At 38.2% G+C, this 25,188-nt stretch overlaps 2 protein-coding genes across 4 annotated transcripts in view; one reads left to right on the top strand and one right to left on the bottom strand.

Moving 5' to 3' along the window:
• Positions 1-9,140, bottom strand: part of txndc16 (thioredoxin domain containing 16) — a 41,020-nt gene extending 31,880 nt beyond the window's left edge. Inside the window, exons 1-5 of one of the 3 annotated variants that reach the window (XM_018096314.2) lie at positions 9,056-9,140; positions 5,551-5,655; positions 4,714-4,790; positions 1,848-2,040; positions 267-349 (exon numbers count right to left, since the gene is read on the bottom strand). In XM_018096314.2, the coding sequence (XP_017951803.1) occupies positions 267-349; positions 1,848-1,998 (234 nt within the window). In that variant the 5' untranslated portion in view covers positions 1,999-2,040; positions 4,714-4,790; positions 5,551-5,655; positions 9,056-9,140. 3 annotated transcript variants of the gene reach the window in all.
• Positions 9,141-9,317: 177 nt separating this feature from the next.
• On the top strand, positions 9,318-24,651 carry gpr137c (G protein-coupled receptor 137C). Its single transcript, NM_001126693.1, is given in 7 exon segments — positions 9,318-9,881; positions 15,073-15,116; positions 16,599-16,827; positions 18,190-18,339; positions 19,916-20,041; positions 20,127-20,251; positions 21,045-24,651. Coding segments are annotated over 7 exon segments (1,134 nt in total). The 5' UTR covers positions 9,318-9,563; the 3' UTR covers positions 21,187-24,651.
• Positions 24,652-25,188: the final 537 nt, after the last annotated feature.

The raw sequence follows: 25,188 nt of genomic DNA, 5'->3' as shown, positions 1-25,188 counted from the left end.
TCTGATTTATTAACAGTTTTAAACTGCTAATACCAGGCTTTCAATAACTCTCTTTAAAAGTCAGTGTCAGTGACCCTGATTGACCATTCCCATGTTACACAGTCAGCACACTAGAGTTGCTAAAACTGCTGACATTTAACCAATCTTCTGACCTGTTTTTTAATGGACACTATGGCATTTATCACATAAGTATGATATTAGAACTGGAGCAATCTATTTTATGTTTCGTACAGGTAAAGATGCATTTAATTTGGCACTATTATTACCTTAGCGACGGAAATCCCATAGTCTTGAAGAGCCCCAGCAGACTTTTGGAGTTCATCCAGGAAAATAATATTACTAGGAAAAGCTTAAACAAAATAGGAAAATGTAACATAAAAATATAAATAAAATTAAATTCAAGGGCATGACATATAATAGAACTTCAAAGAAAATCTATACACGCATGTAAATGTAGCAGGAAACAGGCAAAGAACCATGATTTACTGCTACCATCTGCATATGCACAAATATGTGCCAGCCCACAAACATATAGTTAGTTATAGTCAGCAATCTGCTCAAATAAAACCTAACACAGTTAGGATAAGATGGAAATGTTTTGTTGCCATGGGTTTCTTAACTAGTACATAATAACAATAATCATATAAAAAAAAGTAGGTCAACACAAGAAGCAGTCAGCATCACAACAGCGGATACAGTAGATCAGTGATCCCCAACCAGTGGCTCGTGAGCAACATGTTGCTCCCCAACTATTTGGATGTTGCTCCCAGTGGCCTAAAAGCAGGTGTTTATTTTTGAATTTCTGGTTAGGAGGCAAGCTTTGATTGCATTAAAACCCAGTGTAATTGCCAAACAATAGCTTCTGTAGGCTGCCAGTCAACATAGAGGATATCAAATAGCCAATTATAGTTCTTATTGGCACCTCCAGCAACTTTTTTCATGCTTGTGTTGCTCCCCAATACTTTTTCATTTGAATGCGGCTCACAGGTATAAAAGGTTGGGGATCCCTGCAGTAGATGCAACATCATAGAGACAGCAATAAAACATTACCCCTTAATCTTAAGCAATAGTAATCTTGGAAGATAGTAGCTTGTACTTAAGGAAGCATAAGTAAATGTTAGTGGCAGAACAGTCTTATTCTTTTATAACTTTCATCTTTAAATGTTTTTAGTAGGCTTCACATTATGGAAAGGTCCCTTATTTGCAAAACCCAAAGTTCCATAAATTCTGAATAATATATGCAGCCTTGTACTATCAAAAATATAAAAATATAAAATACACAAAAATTAGGTATTAGTGTTATTTATGGAATCTTCAAGGCAATTATATTAGTATTTTCCATGTATAGATTATACACATAAGTAAACACTTTAAGACCATAGTGCATAGTGTAGAACATAGGAGTGTAAAGTAAAATGATGTGCTTATGCACTTTTTAAAAGAAAACTAAACCCTCCACTGGCCTTCTCCCCACAGGGTCTATTAGATAGAGAAGTGTCCCTGTCTGGAAAGCTGATCTATAGATGCAGAGTAGCGCAGCATACTTCCCATGCGCCATCTTCTATGTCTTTGGATTTTGAGTTGGAGCTAGTCTGATGTTAGCTCCAACCGTGTATGCACCAGAAAATTCTGCCCATGGACAAACTTGTGAACAAAATCCAAAGTTCTAGAAGATGGGGCCTTGGAAGTAAGCTATATTACTCTACTTCTATAGGTAAGCTTTCCAACTATTTTATTTAATTTTAATATCAAATTCTTGTAGCCTATACTCATATTTTGCCACATCCCCCCTCTCTTAAATAACACATGCAATATGCAGTTTGGTATTAAAATACTAGACAGTTTACCTGGATTAGTGAAATAAAGTAGTGATGTCTTCCCAGGCATAAGGGCACTATAATAGGTATCTGATCTTAGTTCATCCAAAGTATTTATTGCCTTTGTCATAAAAATACTATTTACACACAAAAAAGTAGCTAAACGGATCAGGCCAGCCATTTTAATTTAAAAGGTATTTTAATTTGGATCAGCTGGAATCACCTGAAAAATACAAATGAACACACAAATTATCACAGTTCGCGGACTGCAGTTGCATAGCATAAGTTGCTAGGTAAATAGCCCACTCTTATACATCACAAGTCAGACAAACAGTCCATTTTCATATATTAAAGTCTGAGCATGAGTGGACACACATGCAGACAAGCAAGTAGGACAAATCTACTACCACTTTTTTAAGAAGCTGGGGCAAAGTGATCACAATACAAAGGATGCAGATACACAGTAATCTGAGTGAGTCATAAATTCTAAACAAAAGCAAATGGCCAGTATGAATAGAAAATAGATTGTAAGCTCTTTAAAGCAGGGTCCTCATTCCAAATGTGTATTAAGAACTTAAGCATAGATTGATTTATTTTCACTAATTTTATTCTAATTATTTTTTTATTTCTAATTTTATGATAATTGTTCCCCTGTTTGTGCTTATGCCTTGTAAAGCTCTGTGTACATTTGTGGTGTTATTAAAATAAATACATACATACATACATACAGTGGATATTAAAAGTCTACACACCCCTGGTAAAATGTCAGGTTCCTGTGCTGTACAAAAATGAGACAAAGATAAATCATTTCAGAACTTTTTCCACCTTTAATGTGACCTATAAACTGTACCACTCAATTGAAAAACAAACTGAAATCTTTTAGGCGGAGGGAAGAAAACCAAAAAAACTAAAATAATGTGGTTGCATAAGTGTGCACACCCTTAAACTAATACTTTGTTGAAGCACCTTTTGATTTTATTACAGCACTGAGTCTTTTTGGGTATGAGTCTATCAGCATGGCACATTTTGGCTTTGCAAGACTTGCCCATTCTTCTTTGCAGAAACACTCCAAATCTGTCAGATTGCAAGGGCATCTCCTGTGCACAGCCCTCTTCAGATCACCCCACAGATTTTCAATCAGATTCAGGTCTGGGCTCTGGCTGGGCCATTCCAAAACTTTAATCTTCTTCCGGTGAAGCCATTCCTTTGTTGATTTGGATGTATGCTTTGGGTCGTTGTCATGCTGAAAGATGAAGTTCCTCCTCATGTTCAGCTTTCTAGCAGAAGCCTGAAGGTTTTGTGCCAATATTGACTGGTATTTGGAACTGTTCATAATTCCCTCTATCTTAACTAAGGCCCCAGTTCCAGCTGAAGAAAAACAGTCCCAAAGCATGATGCTGCCACCACAATGCTTCACTGTGGGTATGGTGTTCTTTTGGTGATGTGCAGTATTGTTTTTGCGCCAAACATATTTTTTGGAATTATGGCCAAAAAGTTCAACCTTGGTTTCATCAGACCATAACACCTTTTCCCACATGCTTTTGGGAGACTTCAGATGTGTTTTTGCAAAATGTAGCCTGGCTTGGATGTTTTTCTTCGTAAGAAAACGCTTTCGTCTTGCCACTCTAGCACATAGCCCAGACATAAGAAGAATACGGGAGATTGTTGTCACATGTACCACACAGCCAATATTTGCCAGATATTCCTGCAGCTCCTCCTTTTTAGCAATTTTGGAGGGATGTCCAGTTCTTGGTAATGTCCCTGTTGTGCCATATTTTCTCCACTTGATGATGACCGTCTTCACTGTGTTCCATGGTATATCTAATGCCTTGGAAATTCTTTTGTACCTTTCTCCTGACTGATATCTTTTAACAATGAGATCCCTCTGATGCTTTGGAAGCTCTCTGGGGATGCGACTAAAAAAATGTCAGGAAAGACCAACTAGAGCAGCTGAACTTTATTTGGGGTTAATCAGAGGCACTTTAAATGATGGAAGGTGTATGCTGACTCCTATTTAACATTATTTGGAATGTGATTGCTTAATTCTGAACACAGCTACATGCCCAGTTAGAAGAGGGTGTGCACACTTATGCAACCACATTATTTTCGTTTTTTTGGTTTTCTTCCCTCCACCTAAAAGATTTCAGTTTGTTTTTCAATTGAGTGGTACAGTTTATAGGTCACATTAAAGGTGGAAAAAGTTCTGAAATGATTTATCTTTGTCTCATTTTTGTACAGCACAGGAAACTGACATTTTACCAGGGGTGTGTAGACTTTTAATATCCACTGTACAAGTGACTATTCTGGCAAATAACACAGGAAAGGGTTGTGAAATCTTGAAATTAGTTCTAACTCTAACTAGCAGGTTTGTGTAGAGTGCCTTAACTCACTGGATGAAGGTTGATGGAATACCGACTCTTTTCATTGTGCCCCACAGATATGACCATTCGACAGAGTCAAAGGCCTTTTCATTGTCAAGTGAGGCCATTATTCTATTACCTAGGTTTTCATGAGTGATGGTCAGATTGGTACACAGTCTCCTGATATTTATATCTGTTGACTTGCCCGGCATAAAGCCTGTCTGGTTTGGCGCAACTACTTTGTGCAGTATGGGGGCTAAGTGGGAGGCCAATTTTGGCTAAGATCTTGGCATCAGAGTTGATTAAAGGAATGGGTCTATATGATGCACATTCTGTTGGGTCTTTGCCAGGTTTCAGTATGAGAACAATTAGTGTTGTACACATAGATTGCGGGGGAGGGGCACCTGCCACTGCACTTTATACCTGAGTTTATTAAACAGAAAAATAATTGCTGGGAATAAAGGAGTCAGATCCAGGTTCACAAGAGGCAGCTAAATACATTCAGTGATACTTCTATTGAAGTGACAATATCTTACCATATCTTCAAGTGATTTCACCAAGGTGACTGAGACTACTTATCTGGACCAGCAATTTGCTCATGCCCTAAAAAAGACTTTAAATATAATCATGTTTTTAGTTGCAACTCAAAACTGGCACAGAGCTAGAAGTCTAAAATATTGCACATAAGTAAAGGTATATACATATTAATATAAAAAGATGGCATTTTCACATGCAACTACAGTTACATGGTATATAGAAATCACACAATAACACATAAATCAAATTGGACTTGCTTCTTGCAGAGAGTAATGATGAAATGTATATATATATATATATATAAATGCTGGAAGAGCTGCACACCATGAGGTAGTATTGATACCTGGGTGCCTGTGCAAAAAATGAGTACACAGGCTGGAGTGACGGCACACACAGGATTTTCACAAAGGAGTCACAGGATCAAAAAGAATGGAATAAATCAGAGGTTTATTGTGACCAACGTTTCAGCTCCACACAGGAGCTTTCGTCAGGGATGACGAAACGCTCCTGTGTGGAGCTGAAACGTTGGTCACAATAAACCTCTGATTTATTCCATTTTTTTTGATCCTGTGACTCCTCTGTGAAAATCTTGTGCGTAGCCTTTCTGGGTGCCCTGTGTAAATTTGTCATTATTATAATATTTTGTTGACGTCACACAATTATGTAAAAGACTTTTTTTATGTTTCAGCTTTTCAGTTTAATGATTCAGGTTACAAACTTTAAGATAAGCCTCTTTAATGAGGGTGCGCAAGTACCCCTTAAAAGCTGTTTGACAAAGCTATGGCCTGTTAATCAAACAACAAAAGATAATTTTCTGTTTATATATACACACTTACTTGTTCATCTGAAAGCATGAAAGAGGTATGAGCCTGTTCAGTGTCTGCTCAGGATTCTAATTAGCAGGTTCTTGAAGACATGGCATAGCTGCACAGATTTACAGCCTAAAAAGGGAACACATCAGCATCTGACATTTTCAGCATTTAAAAAAGTATAAAATACCTGCAGAACTAGTAAGCATGTAGGCCATATCAAAGGAACCAAAATCTACATCAGTAGCGGTTATATTTCACAATTTGGTATGTTTATAAGTTTTTCACACTTAGGGGCTGATTTACTAAGACACGAATTCGAATTGGAAAAATTCCGATTGGAAAATTAACATTTTGCGACTTTTTCGTATTTTTTGCGCCTTTACGACTTTTTTTCGGCGCCTTTACGACTTTTCGGAAATTGTCTCGACTTTTTCCTTACCAATACGATTTGCGCGAAAAAACGAGAGTTTTTCGTAGCCATTACGATTCGCTCGTATCTTGTCGCGACTTTTTCGTATTGAGCGCTCGTAAGCGGCGGGCGAAACTTTCAGACTTAGCATGATTTTGGAAGCCTCCCATAGGACTCAATGGCACCCTGCAGCTCCAACCTGGCCCAAGAAAAGTCACCATACTGAAGCTTGAATGAATCCGAACGCTACGAAAAAATCGCAACATTTTGCAAACTTTCGGAATGGCTACGAAAAAGGCGCGACTTTTCGCGCAAGTTTTAACGCTACGAAAAAATCGCCAGATTTTGCGCAACATTCGGAATGGCAACGAAAAAGTCGCGATAATTTTCCGAAAAATCGCCAAATACCGATCATTACGAAAAACTGACTGTACTGACTTACAAGCTCAGCTTTTAGTATTATATATGAGAGTACAAAAGCAGGTTCTCCAAATATTACCCAACTGCCCTTCAGACACTGACTTTAGCCACTGATCCAAGTACCCCTAATGAGGGAAGCCCCACAATTTGGGAACTATTGCCCTTGATCCTAACATCTGACAACAGTACCACAAGAATTAAATTTCATATTCTATTTAGAGAAGGTTTAGGCTAGTGCCACACCGGCAGATTCTCGGCCAGTGGATAAGCGCAGCCAAAGAATCTGCCCCTTTGCTTTAAAAACCTGCAAGTTGTGCCTGCACCCAAAAGCATTGCTTCGGTCAGGATGCAGGCAAACGCAGCATGTTTCAGCTGAAAATAAAACTGCATATACAACCAGTTTCAAGCTGAAATATGCTGTGTGTGCCTACACCCAGGCTGAAGCATTGCTTCTGGGTGCAGGCAAAACATGCAGATTTTTTTAAAGTGTCAGGGCGCATTCTCAGCCTGCATCTATCCCCAGGCTGAAAATATGCTGCTGTGGCCTGCAGAAAAACACAGGCAAGACAAACACAAGAAGCCCCTATGCTGGCACCAGCCTGCAACCTTGCCTGCACCCCAGAGCATTGTCTCCGCCAGGGTGCAGGCAGATGCGACCGAAATTGGAGTTTGCATTTCACAGCCAATATTCTCCACGTCTGCCTGCATCTGGGCAGACACAATGCTTCTGAGTGCAGGCAAGGTAGCAGGATGGTGCCATGGTAGGGGCTGATTCTCGGCCTGCATTTTTTCACAGGTCCCTGATAAAAGGGCAGAAATGTTTCTTCTAAGCTCTGTGTTCATACACAGTCCACAAGATGTGGAACTAATGCAAATGACTTGCCCCCAGCACAGGAAACTGTTTATACACATCCACATTAGATTAAAGGAGAAGGAAAGGTAAAAACTAAGAAAGCTTTATCAGAAAGGTCTATGTAAATACAGCCATAAGCACTCTCAGAAAAGATGCACTGACTCCTCTATCAAAAGAAACACAGGATTTCTTTTGTAAACATGTTCTTAGGTATCTAACTTCCTCTCTCAGAAAAAGCCTTCATTCCTGGGGCCAGAGGTTGGCAGTTCTCTCCTCTCTAAAGCACCCCCCTCCCACAAGAATGCTAAGAACTCCCTCCTGCTCCCTTGGGAATGTGTCATCTGAGCTACCAAGGGCTAGAGCTGCAAGCACGAAGCTACTTAAAATGGCAGCCGCTGTCTTAATCAAATGGAGCTTCTAGGGCTCTTTACTCAGGTATGGTAATGCTTTCTGCAGAATAAATATATTGCTCTAGGTGTCACTAATGTTGCCAATCTATTGGCAATAAAATGTCAAAATAACTTTCCTTCTCCTTTACGTACAAGAAAAGCTCCTTAAAAAGTTGCACCATACCCAGAACTGTTCCTATCTTTTAGGACTGTGCTTTGACTGACAGGAGCTATTACCAGTTACAGAAGTTGGGAACCATGTGCTGTTTTAATTATTCACACAGGTCAGGTTTTAACAGTCATGATGATGATCCTTTTTTAATCTTTTATACCCAGCAATTGTTCTGGAATAAGTATTCATTCTCTTATCTTGAATTCAAGATTTTACAGGCTGTGAAAGGACATCAAGGGATTTCCTCTTTTGCAATGAGTATTGCCTATTTGTTTTCTTATTTAACCCTTTAACCCATATGCAAATTAGGATCTGTGGGCGTGTTTACTAAGATTGGAGATGTTGCCCATAGCAACCAATCAGCAATAAGATTTAATACGTCACCTACAAGTTAGAAATCAAAGCAAAGACCCAATTGGTTGTTACCAATTATCTCTATTCTTAGTAAACATACACCCAGCTGGTTCGGTATTCTGCCTAATCTTTGGCAAATGGTTCAAGGTTCAGCTGGATCCTAAAACTGTGGATTTGGTGCATCCCTACATAGCTATGAAGAAAGTAGTGACAGCAGTCACCATGTAATTAGTTGAGAGCAATGTCAGACTGGGTGATTTTGACTGTTGTCTCTGCTCCCTAAGGGTAATACCCCATTCAAAGTTAACTGGAATCTGCTGCAAGCGCTGGGTCCTGTAAAGTGACAGGTATGTGTACTGCACTGCTGCATTAGGGCAAATCAACACAGACACTTCTAAATAAAGCAAGCTGCCAGAATGCACTTTAGCAAATGCTTCTTAGAGCTGTCAGTCTGAGCATCTACTAAACAGTGCAACTGTAAGATGCTCAGAAGCAGTAATGAATAAGTCATTAGAAAGCATATCTGCCCAGAGACCCTGGAATTTCTTTTTAATCCCAGAGAGTCCCCAGTCACCACAAATGCCTGCAGTTCTTACCATCCCAGGTTAAGGTCCATACTCTGCGGCCAGTCTTCCTCTGAAAGCATCCTATTCCCTTTACTTCCTGTGCCCCTCTGCTCTCACACCCCCTGCCTGCGTGCGCAGCCCGCCTATGCCATGCCTATACCTAACACACACTTCCTCCTGTGGCTCGCAACCCCCGCGTTTACATCTCAACCCTCTCTTGTCGATTACTACACTCTATAAGTGACCATTACTTTGAGAAGTACCAAAAACAAAATACAGCCCAGTCCTTTTGTATCAAACTCAGTCCAGCGGCAATCAAGATAAATAAGTAGGCAGCATTAGCGACTAGACAAAGAAATGACAGACATCTGAGCCTCCCAATGAACGTAGGATTCTGTTCTTAGCAGGTCAATTCCCCTCCAATCAATTCAGCTGGTTAGGCAGGACCACAAAGGATGGCTCGTCCTGTTCAAAGTGACAGCAATCAAGTCCAATGAAAAAACAGACTTTTTGAAAGGCGGGGCTAAGCGCAGCCAATAGGAATTGCGAGCGCCTCAAATGGTCTGGCTCAGCTGATCTCTTCCAGCAGAGTTGTTTTGAACAGAAAGAGAACTGCAGTAGGAGGAGAGGAGACAAGGGGATAGGGGGACAGCGAGAGTGTGAGGGAAAGGAAAGAGAGCTGCTTCCCTTGGTGCTTTTAATTGGCTGAACATTACTTGTTCGCTCAGCATTTTTAAGTGACCTTTTTTTGGTTTCTTTGTTTTTATTGCCATAGGAGTCACGGACTAGCGCACGCCCCCCTGTCGGGCAACATTAGCGCCTTCCCTGCCCTCCAATGTTAATATCTGTCTGAGAGTGTTCCCTGGGGCTGACAATGAAAGCAGCCATCCCTTGGGCAGTGGAATTGGGACTGACGGTGCTGTACACGGTGCTTTGTTCTGCACTCTTCCTCACCATATACGTGCAGCTCTGGCTGCTTTTACACTACAAACAGAAGAGGTTCGGCTACCAGAGCCTCTTCCTGTACCTGTGCCTCCTGTGGGCATCTTTTAGGACCGTTCTCTTCTCGTTTTATCTTAAAAACTGTGCCCAGTCCAATGACCTGCAACCTTTCCCCAGCTGGCTCCTGTATTGCTGCCCTGTGTGCTTGCAGTTCTCCACTTTGTGTCTCCTTAATGTTTATTTTTCGCAGGTAAGTTGCCGTTTCCCTTTGCTTTTGCACCATTTACTTGGGGGTGACATCACTCTTTAACCGCTTGCTTACCCAGGTATCATGGTGAGACTGTAGGGGGAGCAAGAGGCAGCTTGCCCTGGTTCTGGCTTCAGCCTCACACCCCCTCCTCTCTTTTTGTATTTTGTATAATAGATATGTCCAAGCAGCTGCTAGTGGACTACAACTCCCAGCAACTCTTTAATAGGAAAGAGAGCCAGGTTTCTCATGGGAAACTGTATTAAAGCATCTGTTGGATAACCGTTTTGGGCTTCAAGTTGGCCATAAAATGAATGCTAGCCCTGATTCCTGGCCCTACTTGTGCATGTTCTTCCTAGAGAACCCTAAATAGAAATCAGTAAGGCAGATTTCACATTTTTATTTAAGACACTGATTGTCAACCTGGGCCACCAGATGTGATTGCACTATAATTCCCATTTTATATAATATTACATTTCCATGTCATTTTCCCACAATTTTTTACATTTGCTGTAATCTCTTATTTCTAATCATCTGTCTTTCCTTTACAAGACTACACCTTCTGCTAAATGCTTTTCATTTAGTTTCCCTCTTTATTGAATGTAATCAATTCTATGCAGTGTTCTCCATCAGACATGAACTACCTGCAGCCCTCCAGTTGCTTGTTGTATGACTCCCAGTGGGCATCTGTTAATACTTTATATTGTGCAGTAATGCAGAATATGTTGGCACTCTTAGGGAATGCTATATAAAAGGAGGGAATTTCTCTAGTTAAACAGCTCTGCTTCACTTAGCTTGTACGTCAGAAATCTTAAAATCCTAATTATCACAGCTTGAGCGTGTCTTGTTTTCCAGCGGTGACTAAGGGATAAAAGATATGAGGCTTTAGTAATGAAAAGTGGATGGACCGCAACACCGATGCCCAGGAAGCTGTATGAACTGAATAGTTTAGAGGTGCCAAGTGTTTGGCAACAGCTGGAGGACTTCTCTTTGCACATCCCTAATGTACCCATTTCTGTATTTGAGTAAACTTTAGTCTTTCCAGTTATTATGTCACCACCTGATTACATAATCAGTAGTCTGTTATTGTTGCAGCGTTTCAGTCTAGGTTAATCTGCCTCTCCCTTATCCCAGGGGACTGATTTATGATCCAAGTCTAGTGCTCACATGGTTTTTGTTCCTGTTAGTAGAAAGAGCTGGATCTAATCAGCAATACTTTGATTTCTTGGTGTCAAAGAATTGTTTTATGGTATTCTTGTTAAATATCATTTGTCCTTTCTGCGGTAAAGTTAGCATTTGAAATACATGTGAATGTACAGTTCATCTGATGCCATATTATGTATCCCTAATTAATAATTAAAAATGTCCTAGTATATATAGTAAATACAAAGGATCATAAATATGTATGTATTCTTAATAATTTCATGTATTTAAAACACAAGGCTATTGTACATTTCCAATCACTAAGGAATCATAATTCAGGTTGTTTGATCCAGTGCATTTGCCTGGTGCTTTTTGAGTTTTGGCGTTAACATCTTAATGTACTGGGTTCCCATTTCCGGAGTGAACAACAGATTTTGCCCCATTGTAGCAGGGGTTCCACAACAATACCTACATCTGGATATACAACATATATTTCAGCCATTTTAAAGAGATATTTAATATTTTGAGTTATTTGGTTGTCTAAAAATCCACTTTTCCGTTGTGGTTAGGTTAGTGCACAAGTTAAGGCCAGTTGGTTACAATTGCAGATTTATATAACTTGTGAAAGAGGAGTCAAAGTCTTCAGTGCATGGTATGTTCCCCTTGTGCTTGTGTGGGTTTCCTTCCACGCAACAAAAACATACAGGAGGGTTAATTAGATCCTGTTAAAACTGACCATAGTGTGTTTAAATTAGATAGGGAATTGAAATTGTAAGCTCCATTGAGGCAAGGACTGATATGAAATATCTCATCTTGTAATATGATGGCACTTTATAAATAAAGCATGATAATTATAATACTGCTTAGGATTTCCTCTTGCTTAGGGAAACCAATGTTGATTTGTCCATTATCAACATTAGTAAGGCATCATCAGATCATGTTACATGAAACTTATTAAGAAAGAGGCCTAAAAGGTTCGGGTAGAGGTGTCAAACCAGGTTCATGTTAAATATCCAACAACATCCAATCTCCCCAGCTCTACACTCTGCCTCTCTTCCCTCTTCCTTACTCTTTCACCCTGCTTCACCTCTGATTTTGTTCTTTTTTTGTACTTTTTATGTTAAGTTGAAAAATGCAAAAATAAAAACTTAAAAAAAAAAAAATATCCAACAGTAAGAGAGACTATGGACTAAACTCCATTGGAGATTTTGATCAGATTTTCTGGGTCAGATTTTATATGATCTTGTCATGCAACAGCACAGCACAAAATCTGATCTAATGTAAAGTTAGATTGTGGTGTTGTCGGATTGTTACTGCATCTACATCCAACAGTCAGTGTATTTCACTGAGAAAAAAAAAAAAAGTCTGTCAGACACTATCAGATTTTATCCATCAGATGATGATGTAGCATGCAGTGTTATCTTTTGACAAGCGTGTCATGTCAGGTGGCAAAAAAAATCATGTCTATTTATATATCAGTCCCATTATAGTTGTAGGATGCGTTTTGTTGGTTCAACGCCTTCCTACAAAATCTCTCATGGAGTTTAGCCCTTTGGGTTGGGGGCTCTGTTGTAATTATAACATTTGTATTTCCCCTATATAACTAGGAATGCACGAAATCCAGCATTTGGTTTGGTATTTGTATGTATGTATGTATAATTTTATTTATAAAGCACTACTTATGTACGCAGCGCTGTACAGTAGAATACATTAATACAAACAGGGGGTTAATAAGATAATAGATAAATACAAAGTATAACAATAAATACAAATAAATACAAGATACAGTTACAGTTGCAATAAGTTAAGACACATGAGGATGGAGGTCCCTGCCCCGTAGAGCTTACAATCTATAATGTATTTGCCTGAATCCAAATATTTTTGCAGTATTTGCAGTACTTCATTCAGTAGTTCATTTAAGTTTAAAACCTTGGACTGAATGTAACAAATTATTTGTTCACAACTGAGGCATTTTTTAAACATTTTTTTGATTCTATTCTGAATTCATTAAATATTTTTGCGAGTGTTCAGTATTGTACTGAATGCAAAAAGTATGAATTTGATGAATCATTCTGTATAGTATATGCAATTCCCTCTAAAAGAAGCAGTTAAAGGGGGCATTCACTGGAAACAGACTTTTAGTATTAGTATATTGGCGTAGTGCAGCTTTGCAATGGTAATATATACACTTCTTCTATGTTGGGTCAGTGTCCTTAGCAACAAGGTAATTTTCCAAATTTTTCGAATTTTGGCGAAAATACACTGTGATCGTTTGAATGAACGCGCCGAGCGCTCGTGTCTTAATAAATCTCCCCCTATGAGTCAGCTTGGCTTAGATCCACATTCGTAAGGGGGGGAGTGAGTTCTTAGCATTCTTAAGGGAGGGGGGAGCAGTAGAGAGGAGAGAGCTGAAAGCTGCGTGTCTCTGGCAGAGGAAAACAGACACAACTAATCTACAGCTAATTTACAGAGAAGTCAGTGCAGCGTTTCTGTGAGTGCTTATGGCTGTATTTATATAGACCTTTCTGATAAAGCTTACTTAGTTTTTACCTTTCTTTCTCCTTTAAATCACTTTACCAATTGTCTTTACCAGGTGTTTTCCATTAATAGTAAGAGGTGACATGGGTAGTTCTGGGTTCTGCTCCTTCTACCCTTGTGCCATAAACCTATATGGTTTGTTTGACTTATCAAGTTCTGGATTTTATTTTTACACATCTACAAACATGCAATACACACAGTCTTGGATTAATAGAATTCTCTAGAGCAGGCCAGTTCCATTTAGCTAAATGCTGACAAAGTGAGCACTATATGTAAAGTGTTACAGGGCAGTTTCATTTCCTGTTGTTGGCCGCTCTTTACCGCTAAATGTATCATAGTGAAAGTTGAGAAAAGTCTGCTTTAAACAAAGAAATGCAAATGTGTTTTGCTGTGTTTTTGAATAGCTTGATACCCAAAAACCATTAAATTTGTCAAAGTATTAATATTCGAGGACTGTCCTTCAGAAATTACTTGTAACCAAGATCCAATAACAAATGAAATAATCTGTTTTGTAAGGAATGCTTGGTCAGTGGGGGTGATACAGGTGGGGGGAGCAAGCAGGGACTACTCTGCCCTAGAGGTAACAAACAAACAAATCTTTACATAGTTTTGTTTACCTTTTAATGACTTTACAGACTGCAGTTATGATCTTTGGAAGAAAGGAATATGTTTTATTAGTCTCTTGCTACTTTTTCATATATCTGACTGGGCCTCTGCCAATAAAGCCTTCAGCTTCTGCTCCTTTTATCCCCAGTAGCGGATTGGTTACAGTATTGGCAACCGTATCACTGGAGGCAGTGTAGATGGTTTTTAACAGTGCATAGTAGAATTACAACTAAGCAATATAAAGCTATTTTAGGCAACCTGGCATAAACATTGCTTCCTCAGTAAGTTACATATTCCAAAACAATAAGGTTGCTTAATGAATTTAAAAACGATACAAACCCGAAATCAGCCTCCATGAGACACTAGATATAGTAGGGCAAATTTATGTTAACTAGTGTTAAGAGAGAATTATTCAAAGATAAGGCAAAATAGGTGAAAACATTCACTGCATAAATGTTGTATGACAAGCAAATATGGATAAATCCAAAAGGGTATGAATAGGCAGTGGCATAAGTATAGATATACCCCTTTTGCACCAGGCTCTCCTAACACAGTCCTCCACACTGTATTACAGTGCAGTGGGCCTTTTTGGGGACAGGCCCCAGTGAGATCCAGCTCTTTTCCAATGCCCACCTTCTTCTGCTGGTAGTTACTACACTGATCTTAACCACCTCTATCCGCTATCTAAACCACTTTCGGTAAAAGGGCAGTGGGCATATTCTGTGGGTTAGGGTTCATCTGCACTTACAGTTTTAAGAATTAGGCTAACTGAATTTTTTTAATAAAGAATTTCTAATGTATTTTGTTATGTTTCTATTTGCAGTAGAGAAATATATTACTATGTGACATTTGTGAATATTTAATCCTCTTGGATTTATTTTTTCCTTTTTTTCTTCCTCCCCCTCAGGTTATTTTTAAAGCCAGGTGTTCTCCAGAGTTTAACAAATACAAGTAAGTTATTCACTATACCCAGAATCAAGCTGAAGTATTACTATGATCTGGAATACGTTCATTATATACCAGTAACCAGGAAAATGTTTAATGTATTTAATTTTATAAGAATATATATTTTGATGTTTGTGATTGTATTAAACATAAGATAGGAATAATTAAGTCTCTCAGAGCTTTTGTTTCACTATGGCCTCATGTCAGTAAAAATAAAGACTAAGAAAAATAACTTTTAGACTTTTTTTAATTGATTACCTTTTTTATTTTTGGTCATTTATCTTATATTAAAGTTTGAAATATTTACCTACTCTCTGGAGCAGTGCTGGATGTGTTCTAACTGTTCTAATATGATACATTAGTTGAAACCTATCTTTGGCCCTGCTCAACACAATCCTGGCGTTTCTTTAAAGGTGTTTTAAAGGCAAAAAATAAGAGGATTCTTATGTTCTTATCTAAAAAAAAAAAAAAAAAAAAAAGATATGTCAAGTATAGTTTTATGAAAAAAATAAACCTTACCTGTTGCTGTTGAATTCCAGTAGGAAATGTGTAAGGCGGCATTTTGTGATGTTTGTATATTTTTAATATGGACATTTGAATGGACATTTAAATATGTTGTGTGAAGTGTGGGACTTATTTAGATTTTGTTGCTTGATTTGTCCTTTAAATCTGGGGGCCATGTCCCATTCACTTTGGTCCTTTTTTGACTGGCCATTAAGGATCCTGATTTTTTATATACTCCTGGTAACTTGCCAAACTCTGGAGCACCACTGTTTATATAGGTATTCATCATATACACTGTACTATTTTTTTTACAGTGACCTTTTGTGGCAATAACAGCCGTAATTTTTTGACGGTAGGTATATACCAGATTTGCATGCTGTTTTGCAGTGATATTTAAGCCACTCAAACAGGCTGATTTGCATCAATATTCAGGGAAGTGAAGCTGGTGTTAAAGAGTGATAGTTTGTCTTGCAACAGTACAAACACTAAAACCTAAAGAGTAGCCTATATTTATATCCCTAGAAGGGATGAAGCTAGGGGTGTAATATCTCATTGTGGACCTTGGGCCTGGCCAGAAATTATCTTGTTTCAGTTCCTTGAGGGGTTGATATCTCTGAACAATGAAGTGCTTTTAAAAGCAAAAAGTTGATAGTCCTTCAGTGGCCCAGTAAAATCCTGATCTTATTCCTAAAAGCCATGACAAGAATATCAGCATTGTGATAGAAGAGACATTAGAGAACATTTGCATATGCACTTCCCTTTTATGTTTTACTAAATACAAAAATTATTTAAAGAAAAATCTAATCATAGAATTAGTTGGGGTTTTTTTGTGACGCTGGTATTGTAAGACAGTGTGCCTCTATATTCTGACTCCTATTCAATTTCCAGTCCCTAGAATTTTTAAATATATACACACACACACACACACACACACTTCTTAAAAATTATTAACCGTTTTCTAAATTTTCCCCTTGTGTTTTGCAGAACTCCTCTTCGTTTGGGATTTTTATTCACATGCCTTCTTTTTTTGGTCGTCAACCTGTGCTGTATCCTGATTACTTATGGCAGCGTATCGGCTGACCAGCAAGGTTGGATAACCATGACAAGAACGATAGTTAGTGATTGTCTCTTTGCGGCTTGTTCACTTACATTGGCGAAGAACACCTACAAAATTGCAAACTTGTCCCCAGCCTATGTCTACTTGGAATCTAAGGTTTGTATATAAGCATTACTAGTTTTCTATAAACATTTGTGATCCCTTTACCTCCACAAGTTGATTACTTATCAGCACATGGTAATCAACTAAATACTGTTAACAAAATGCTTATTCCAAAATAGTTCTTGGTCCCCTTCTTACCACCTGTGTTTTGTAGGCAGATGAAGAGAAACTGATCCACCCCTATATGATCCTGTGTCTAGCTGCACTGACAAGCACAGTGATGGAGCTACATGGAGTGAAAATTAGGCCTAAAAAAATGAAAGCGAGCATTATTGGGCTGATCTCCGCTCCATGTTTCACTCAGGCCAACACTGCATCTCAGTGCAGCTAGACATAGGAGCCTATAGAAGCAGATCCGCTTCTCTCCACCTGCCTACAAAATGCAGGCAGAGAAAAGCATACACATGCCCTTTTATTCTTCTTTTATTTTAAATGTAACTCTCATTGATGACTCCTCTCCTGAAGAATCATTTTAGGTGCTAATGTCACTGGTCATTGAGACTATACATATTGTAATAGGATTACTAACATTCTTCCATCAAAACTAGCAAATGAACCTTTTAATTGATGGTACTCTTATGTATATAAACACATACACAATTGTCAGTAAGTTCTAGAAGTAGTCTGCTCCAGCTTCAGTATATTTGGCTTGTGGAACACTGTAAGAGTGATTGAAGTAATTGTCTTACTTGAAAGTGCTACAAAGTCCCTATAACTTATTGTTTTGTGTTCAACTAAAATAATTATCAGATATTACTATAAGAATCACTTAATAATCTCTTTAATACCAAATCTACCCTCCCTCTATTTGCTGGGAATTCTGATTAAAGGAGTACCTACATTAAGACAGTGTTTAGGACAGTCAAATGCTTATAAGATAGCAACTTTCTCTACTCCCTTATGTCCAGCTGGTTTCCTTCGGTCACAGTTTCCCTCATAAAGTTAAAAAATATTCAGTTCTTTGAAACAACTTGTTTCTTGGAAACACCATATGTTTTAGAGCCTACCCAAGTGATTTCAAAGAAGGGTCTAACATTCCTGGGAGATGCTTTGTTTAAAGTTGCTGTGGTTCTCAATTCACTGTTACTTGCAGTATTATTTTACATGAGTTTTATGTGGCGGTGCTTTCAATATACAGTAACAGAACAATGCCACAACCTGTGGAGAAGCTACAGACAAAACATGATTGATATTAAATACATTCCCTCAGAAGATCACACAACTTCTTTTAAACCACAGGGAAAGCCATACACTAACCTTGCAGATGCTGTACATTTTAAGAGGTGATTTGCACTTGCTGGTTTTCAAACAAACAAGGAGACTTGACGTGGTTTTTTTTTTTCTACCTCCATCTAGGGCACATCTGGGCATCAAGCAGTTGTAACGGGATCAGTAATTAGCTTACTCTATATTTTGAGGGCCTGCTACAATTTGGTTGTAATTTCTATATCTCCAGAGAACAAGCCAAGTCCTTTTAGCTATGGATGGAATGGTGTCTCTGATCATGTAAGTACTAAATACTATTTTGCCACTGGCTATAGGCATACTGTCTTACTAATAAAGGGGGCTCTGGCAAAAATGAAATATTCCTGTGTATTAATAAAGATACATTGCTGTAGTATACTCTCAGCAGCTGTCTTTCTCAGCATTTGCCTTTGCCAAGGAGTTGTTCTATTAATGATAGGGATGAAAATGCCTTCACTGGGCAATTAATTATTAGTTTAATCTACACCATAATTCTCCAATAATGGGCAAGTTTTTAAACAGACCTAAAGTAAAACTTATGACGAAAATGGTCAAAGTGTTCTTATGAGCAGTTATAGAATTTACATTTTCCATTTGTTGTGATATTGATATTTTTTTGTCATATTAGAGGTTCTTAACCTGCTTATGTCATGAAGTATAACCTTAAGTCCTACTGTTCAGCTGGGGCAAGGGCCAAGCAGAATGGCTAAAGCTTATTTCACTGAAGCAGGAAGTCTTGACACTTATTTAAGCTGCTCTATTGCTCAGTGTGACAGGTGATCAGATAAGTGTTAAGAAACTCTTCCTGGTTTGGTGAAATATTTACCCTGTAGGAAATGTTAATATCATGAAATGGGATGAAGTGCTCATCATTCTAATTTAAGTTAAAAGAAAAGAAGCTTTTTTTAATGTCTGAACCAGAACATTATTGGGAAATGGAAGGGTCTGGAATGGCCAAATTATGACCTGTTTCTAAATCCCATTGAGATGCTAGATGCTGGCAGAAGAAAAAAACATATCTCACTTTGCAATCATTAATTCAACTAAAAGAACAAGGTTTTTTTGATCGGTTACATCATCTTTCAAATAAAGGTCAAATATTGGTATTTTACATGAACGTGACACAGGATGTATGCACATGACTATAATTCTTTCCAGTGTACATTACTTACACCTTTTCTGTTTTACAGTAATTTATAAATGAAATTGCAGTAGAAAATAATTTTTATCTCTCTCTTTTCTCTGGGTCTGACTTTTAAAACAATATAACAGGAGTCTGTTCTCCTCCGGGCCTCTTAATCAGATCTTAATCAGACAACTTTTTCATTGTTTCAGAAGTCAGAACCAGGAGTGCAGAGGATATAAACAGTCAAACAAGTAATGCCTTCAATAGAAATTCCAAGTAGAAATAAGTATTTGCAGTGGTTTAAAGTTATTAGAAATTTGCATAGAATTACATTATCTTTCCTTAGTGACCATTTTTGGGGTAAAGATCCCCTGCAATTTTCAAACTTGCATCAAACCTAGTATCATGCTTTACAGCACTTTGTTACATACTCAGGTCAATGAATATTTATAGTAAAATAATGAAATTAGATTCATTTGCATTTCTGTTGAGAAGGCTACACTGTGTCAAATTAACATAGACTTATATGGAGTTAAAAATGGAGTTTAGGAAGTGGCTTCTTAGCTACTTTTTACATTACCAGTCACTAATTGTTTCTCTATGTGGGAATCTTGCTTATAGAGCGTCAAGAATTAATGTAAGTGAAACACGCTATCGTTATTTGCTTTAAATATATATCAACATGAACTCTATTTTCTCTTTCACTCTTAGGCTGTTACAGAGGATGTTATTGGCCTAGAATATCTGCTGTTTGGAATTATTATTCTCCTTTGTGAGCTCTTGCCAATGGGCTTGATGGTGTATTTCTTTCGTGCAAAAAGGTTAAGCCAAAACCTGGTGAGTATTTATTTTTGTGCAAAATGATTCTTTTGAAAGCACAGCATTTCTACCTTGCCATTTTACTACATGCTCTCTTATATAGGAAGCTGCAGGGATGGTGAACAGTCACAGTTTTGGATCCCGAGCATACTTTTTTGATAACCCTCGAAGATACGATAGTGATGATGACTTGCCAAGGCTTGCTTCTGCTAGAGGGGAACGAGGAAGGTAATGCTGTGCAAAACCTGTGAGAGATATCCATTTGAAGTTTATTGCATTGTGTGTGCATGGCATAAATAAATTAGATTAGTTAGTATAGTTCCTGTCTGTTTCCAGACTTATACTAATCACTTTGTAATTAACTGCATTTCTTTTTGCTGGTTTCATTTGTAACTTAAAAAGTGTAAAATAGGTGAAAAAAACAGATTTTTTTTTTGTCATGCTGTAATACTGTTGTAGATTTACCCTACATAGTGTTTGTATGCATACATACATATTGCCAGAGTGGGTGTAAATTGCCTTGTGGGGGTTGTTTCTTTTAGCATTAGCCAAATCCCCAGTAACTACTCTGAATCTGCAAGAGAATTTTGTGCCCCTTCTGAGTTAAAACCGATTTGTCCAACTGAAAATATGGCTAATATTATATTGTGCGACTTGATTGATGAGCAAACGCTTGCCAGCTGGTAGGCTCCCAGGATTTCACTGCTGATAACTGATAGGTTTGAAGGGATAGGCTTCATGCTCACTAATGTTTAATGCCACCCATTGCTTGTGAGTAGGTCTGGATTTTCTTTCTAGATAGAGATGACATGTAAAATTTACATGTCACTATTTATTGGGTCGAAGGGCGCTGTTTGGGCCTCTTTGTACTTAAATGCCAGGGCCTATTTTGAATCCCAGTCTGAATCTTTTCTAAACCATAACCATCAATTCTTTGTGCTTGTTACTTGTAACCCCACTGTGCAAAAGTGATAATATGCAGCGCAATAATATCCACTAATGTCTTCCTTTTTTATTCAAGTTTGTCTTCTACCCCCAAAACATCTGCATGGTATGGAGCAATTTGTCCAAGTAACGGCTGTGCCCTCTCGCCACCTCTGCTTAATGGACCTCCTTCAGGGACTCCAATATTGTTTACATGTGGAGCACAAACACTGGCATAGCTGGTGCTATTTACCACACCATTGAACTGCACCTTTTCAGCTGTCTATTAACCGGAGACAACAGGCAGCTCGTGTTTTTGTTTACGTTTAAAAATGACGGTATCGGCACATACATTCCGTTTCCTGCGCCGCTCAAACCTAGCTTTTGTTACTAAGCTCAAGACCCAATCTTGGCACTATTCAAGGCAGCTGGGTGGACTCTTGCCTATAGATGTATACATTATTGCCTATTTGCACCTGTGTTTCCCATTCATCAGGCTCAGGTTCTACCAGCAAGAAATAGCACTGGGTAAACCTGCAATCCAGCCAGTTTAGATGGAGTCAAATCTCAGCATTTCAAGCAGCTCTCCTCTTGTTCATAAAGCCTGCCAGCCTACAAGAAACAACAGCTCTGTGTTCTGTAATGCAAGGGGATTTTTATTATTTTAAGACATATCTTCAAAAGTGACTTTTGGTATTAGAGAACTGACAAAACTCATAGCATAGAACTTTATTTTGTTTTCACTGCTGGTTTTGCATTGGAAGAGAATTTCTTATTCAATATTCAGTACAGATAAGTTATTTCTAACTGCTTACATGGAGTGCCTTGACGATGCATAGGTATAGCGCGTTAATAAAGGGAAAGTATCACACAGGTTACTTGTGCTTCCTATAAGAACCGGAAGACTACACAAGTGCATTCTTAAACTGGGGTAAGTCCAAACCATTGGTTATAGACCCAAGAAGGAAAATAGCTTGGCTTTGCTTCTTAAACATGAAACCATTTTAGTTTTACACTTGCCTTAACAGATGACATTTGCAGGTTTTCTGTGATACTTTCCTTTTAATAGCCGTCCTGTCCATCTTCATTTGTGTTTTCTCTGACAAAAGGTTTCCATGTTTTTCTAAAACAAGCATTAAAGTGCTCTGGATTATGTGCTCTGCCATAATGAACCTTCAAGGAAGTGCTTAATGTAAGGAGAATTAAGACAGAAATCCCTATTTTCTACTCATCTGTGGTAGTTTACACTCATAACAGATGGACCGTTCTTAAATATCCATCATCTCAAGAAGAAACAGGCATGTGATTCTATGATAGGTTAGCTTGGCAGATCACATGCACATATAGAGAACCCTACATCTTCATTGTTTACAGTAGACCTTCCCTGTGTGTGGCCAATGCTGCTGGCAAACTATGTATAAGGGTGGAGTGTGGCATGTTTGTTTGCTTCTCAAGCACATGGCAGTGGGTGACTGTTTAGACAAATTGCTTTTACTTTACCTCCCTTTTCCCATAGCTGAGCTGCCAGTGTTACTTGGCTAGTACTTGTAAAAGTTCTGTTCTAGTTTAGTTGCAGTTCGGCTTGTTCTTTAGCCAGTCTAATGACATTTAGTACCGTAGTAGAGCAAGCCTGCTAAATGGCTTAAAAGCATCAGTTGGGTATAATATATTCAGAGAAATTCATATTTGCTAGATTTAACCATTTAAGGGTGGTTACAAAATTAATGGTATTGTTGGCACAGTTACTTTGTTATATCCTAAAAACTACTTTTTAGGGTTCAGGGTTTGGAAATGAGAAAGCAGGTTATAGGTTATTTAAATGGTCTATAAACAAAACATCACATATATTAACCATCACACAAAATGAAAACATACCTTTTCAGTTGTGAAATTGCAAGCAGTGCTGGCATGCCCAGAAAGCCTGTGGCTTAATGTTTTGCTGGCAAGACACATTGAACAGGCTTCCCATTATCTGCTTATGCTGATTTTTTCTAGTGAAATAAATGTATGTGCATGCATTGCAATTCTGGGGTTTTGTACATGCCCAACGATGCCTTTTTTGGTGCTGGCTTGGATTTTATACTGGAGAAATAGAGGGGGGTCTCATACCAGAAAGGTTTCTGTCAGTATTAATGCAAGTCTCTCACCTACATTATTTGTGACTCTCAGTATGGCTTCGATACATTTTGGCTTGTGAATTTTCTACTTGCTGATAGTATTATTATATGTATTACCGGCTCTGTGTTTTTGTTCCACCAGCAAGGCCAACTTGAGCAATATTTCACTGTGCTACTTTTCACTTTATTCAGTTTGATATTTGAAATGAAAACATGAGCAAAGTCTTAGCCTGCAAGAGAGTTCTTTGAAAGCACAACAGATAATTTTGGTGAAAAATCTACTATTCAGAAGAGAGAGTGAGAAAGGTACTAAGTGACTAATGAGAGCGCTCTATTCTGTAAAACAAATGTGATTACGTTTGCTTGGCATTCAAGATAAAGCTTTATTATTTGCACTTCTCTAAGAACCCTGGTGCCCAAACTCAAGTACCGAGTAAGGTAGGAAGTTATTGGGTGACTATTGGAGTTTGTGATAACAAGGTTCTTTAGTAAATGGTAGCTAATGTTGTTTACAGTTCTAGCATCTATTGTCATGAGCAGTAGCATGCATGTTACAACAAACTTCTTCATAACTTTTTACAAACAGGATTGTATAATGGGCGCCCCACCTTAACACTCCTAGTAAACTTCAAGTTATAACTAGCAGTGGGATGCTGTAGTTCAGCAACAGTTTACTAATGTCTGCTGAAAAGAATTTGTACTCAAAATGCCCTGGAATTTTATTTTTGCTTCTCAAAAGAAATATTTTGTATCCCAGACTTATAAATGAGGGCCTAGTACCTCTTATTCATGCTATTGTAAGGCCATAGAAGTGTTTTGACTGGCCCATTAGTTGCATAGAACGCCTCTCCCTTCACCAAAGAGTACAAAAGAGAGAAGTGATTTTGTGAAGCACTAGGTGCACTTTACAGTATAGAAAGAAGAAAAGGCATAAATGCCTCTTGCACCACAGCACTTGAATCTGTTGTTCTTCCATCCTTTAATGAAATGTGAGCCCCAAGTTCTGTGTCTTGCTTATAAAGAAAGAGGGTCTGCCCCAGTGCTGATAATGCTTTATATTGAAATTTGTAGAACATGAGTAAATTTGCCTTATTGAACTTATTTTCCTCTTATATAAAGATTTTGGCAGGCAGTGTTCAGGATATTAAAGGTGCTGCCCCAGCCATGACTGAGTTAATATGCTTGAATATTGTAACTATGGGTGTTTGTTGGTGCCATCCCACTACCTAATGTATCTGCTTGCCAGCTGATTTTCTCCAATGCATGCATCGGTCATTGGCAAGAGATTGCCTCTACCCAGAGCCAAACCTGAAGTCACCAAAGCACATTGGGGCTGTGCTTCTCTAGCTCTTATTAAGCTACATTTCCCAGCATCACTAACTAGATTCTTTGTGGGCTGGAGACAAAAGTGGTTCTAGTTCAGCAAACACTGGAGAGTCACATGGCAACTAAAGATTCTAAATGCTTAACACTGGTACTAAACATGCAGTATCAAAATGTAAGTGGCCAATGAATGTACACACTTTCCACATTTACCAAACTCTAATGAAGCACTACCATTTGAAAATAAAGTTTTATTTGCACTCAGACTGGATTGATTATTTGCAATATGAAGGACCTACCTTGGGTATATTTTGTCATAAAATGCACTCAACATCTAGAGAAGAACACACAAGTCCCTCATGCTACAGCATACACCTTTAGTCACTTTGTGGAGGATTTATACTAATTAACACTGTATAATCCAAATATTTATATACACCTATAAGATAATGTACAATTTTTATGCACAATGAAAGGAACCGTGAAACCTCAGGCAATTTACCATACAAAGATTGGGTCCTGGGGATGTTTGCCATACAAAAATGCACAGAAAACCTCATATGTGTTATTATTATTGTATTTGAGGGCCACAGTATATAAAGTTACTTGCAGGAAATTATACAAGCCAGTAATTTGGTATATGTATCATGTGCTCTTTAAAATGGGGCACAGTTTAGACTAACATAATGTTACCTTACTTAGCACAAAATAACAAACCCTCCTGCATATACTCTTTAAAACTGGTCTACTGGGCATTTGTGAGGGCAACATCCTGAATCCTTATACCAACAAATATTCTTT

The sequence above is a fragment of the Xenopus tropicalis genome, chromosome 8 (assembly GCF_000004195.4).
Source record: "Xenopus tropicalis strain Nigerian chromosome 8, UCB_Xtro_10.0, whole genome shotgun sequence".
NCBI classification, from domain to species: Eukaryota; Metazoa; Chordata; class Amphibia; order Anura; family Pipidae; genus Xenopus; species Xenopus tropicalis.
This window is presented reverse-complemented; position numbering and strand designations above follow the sequence as displayed.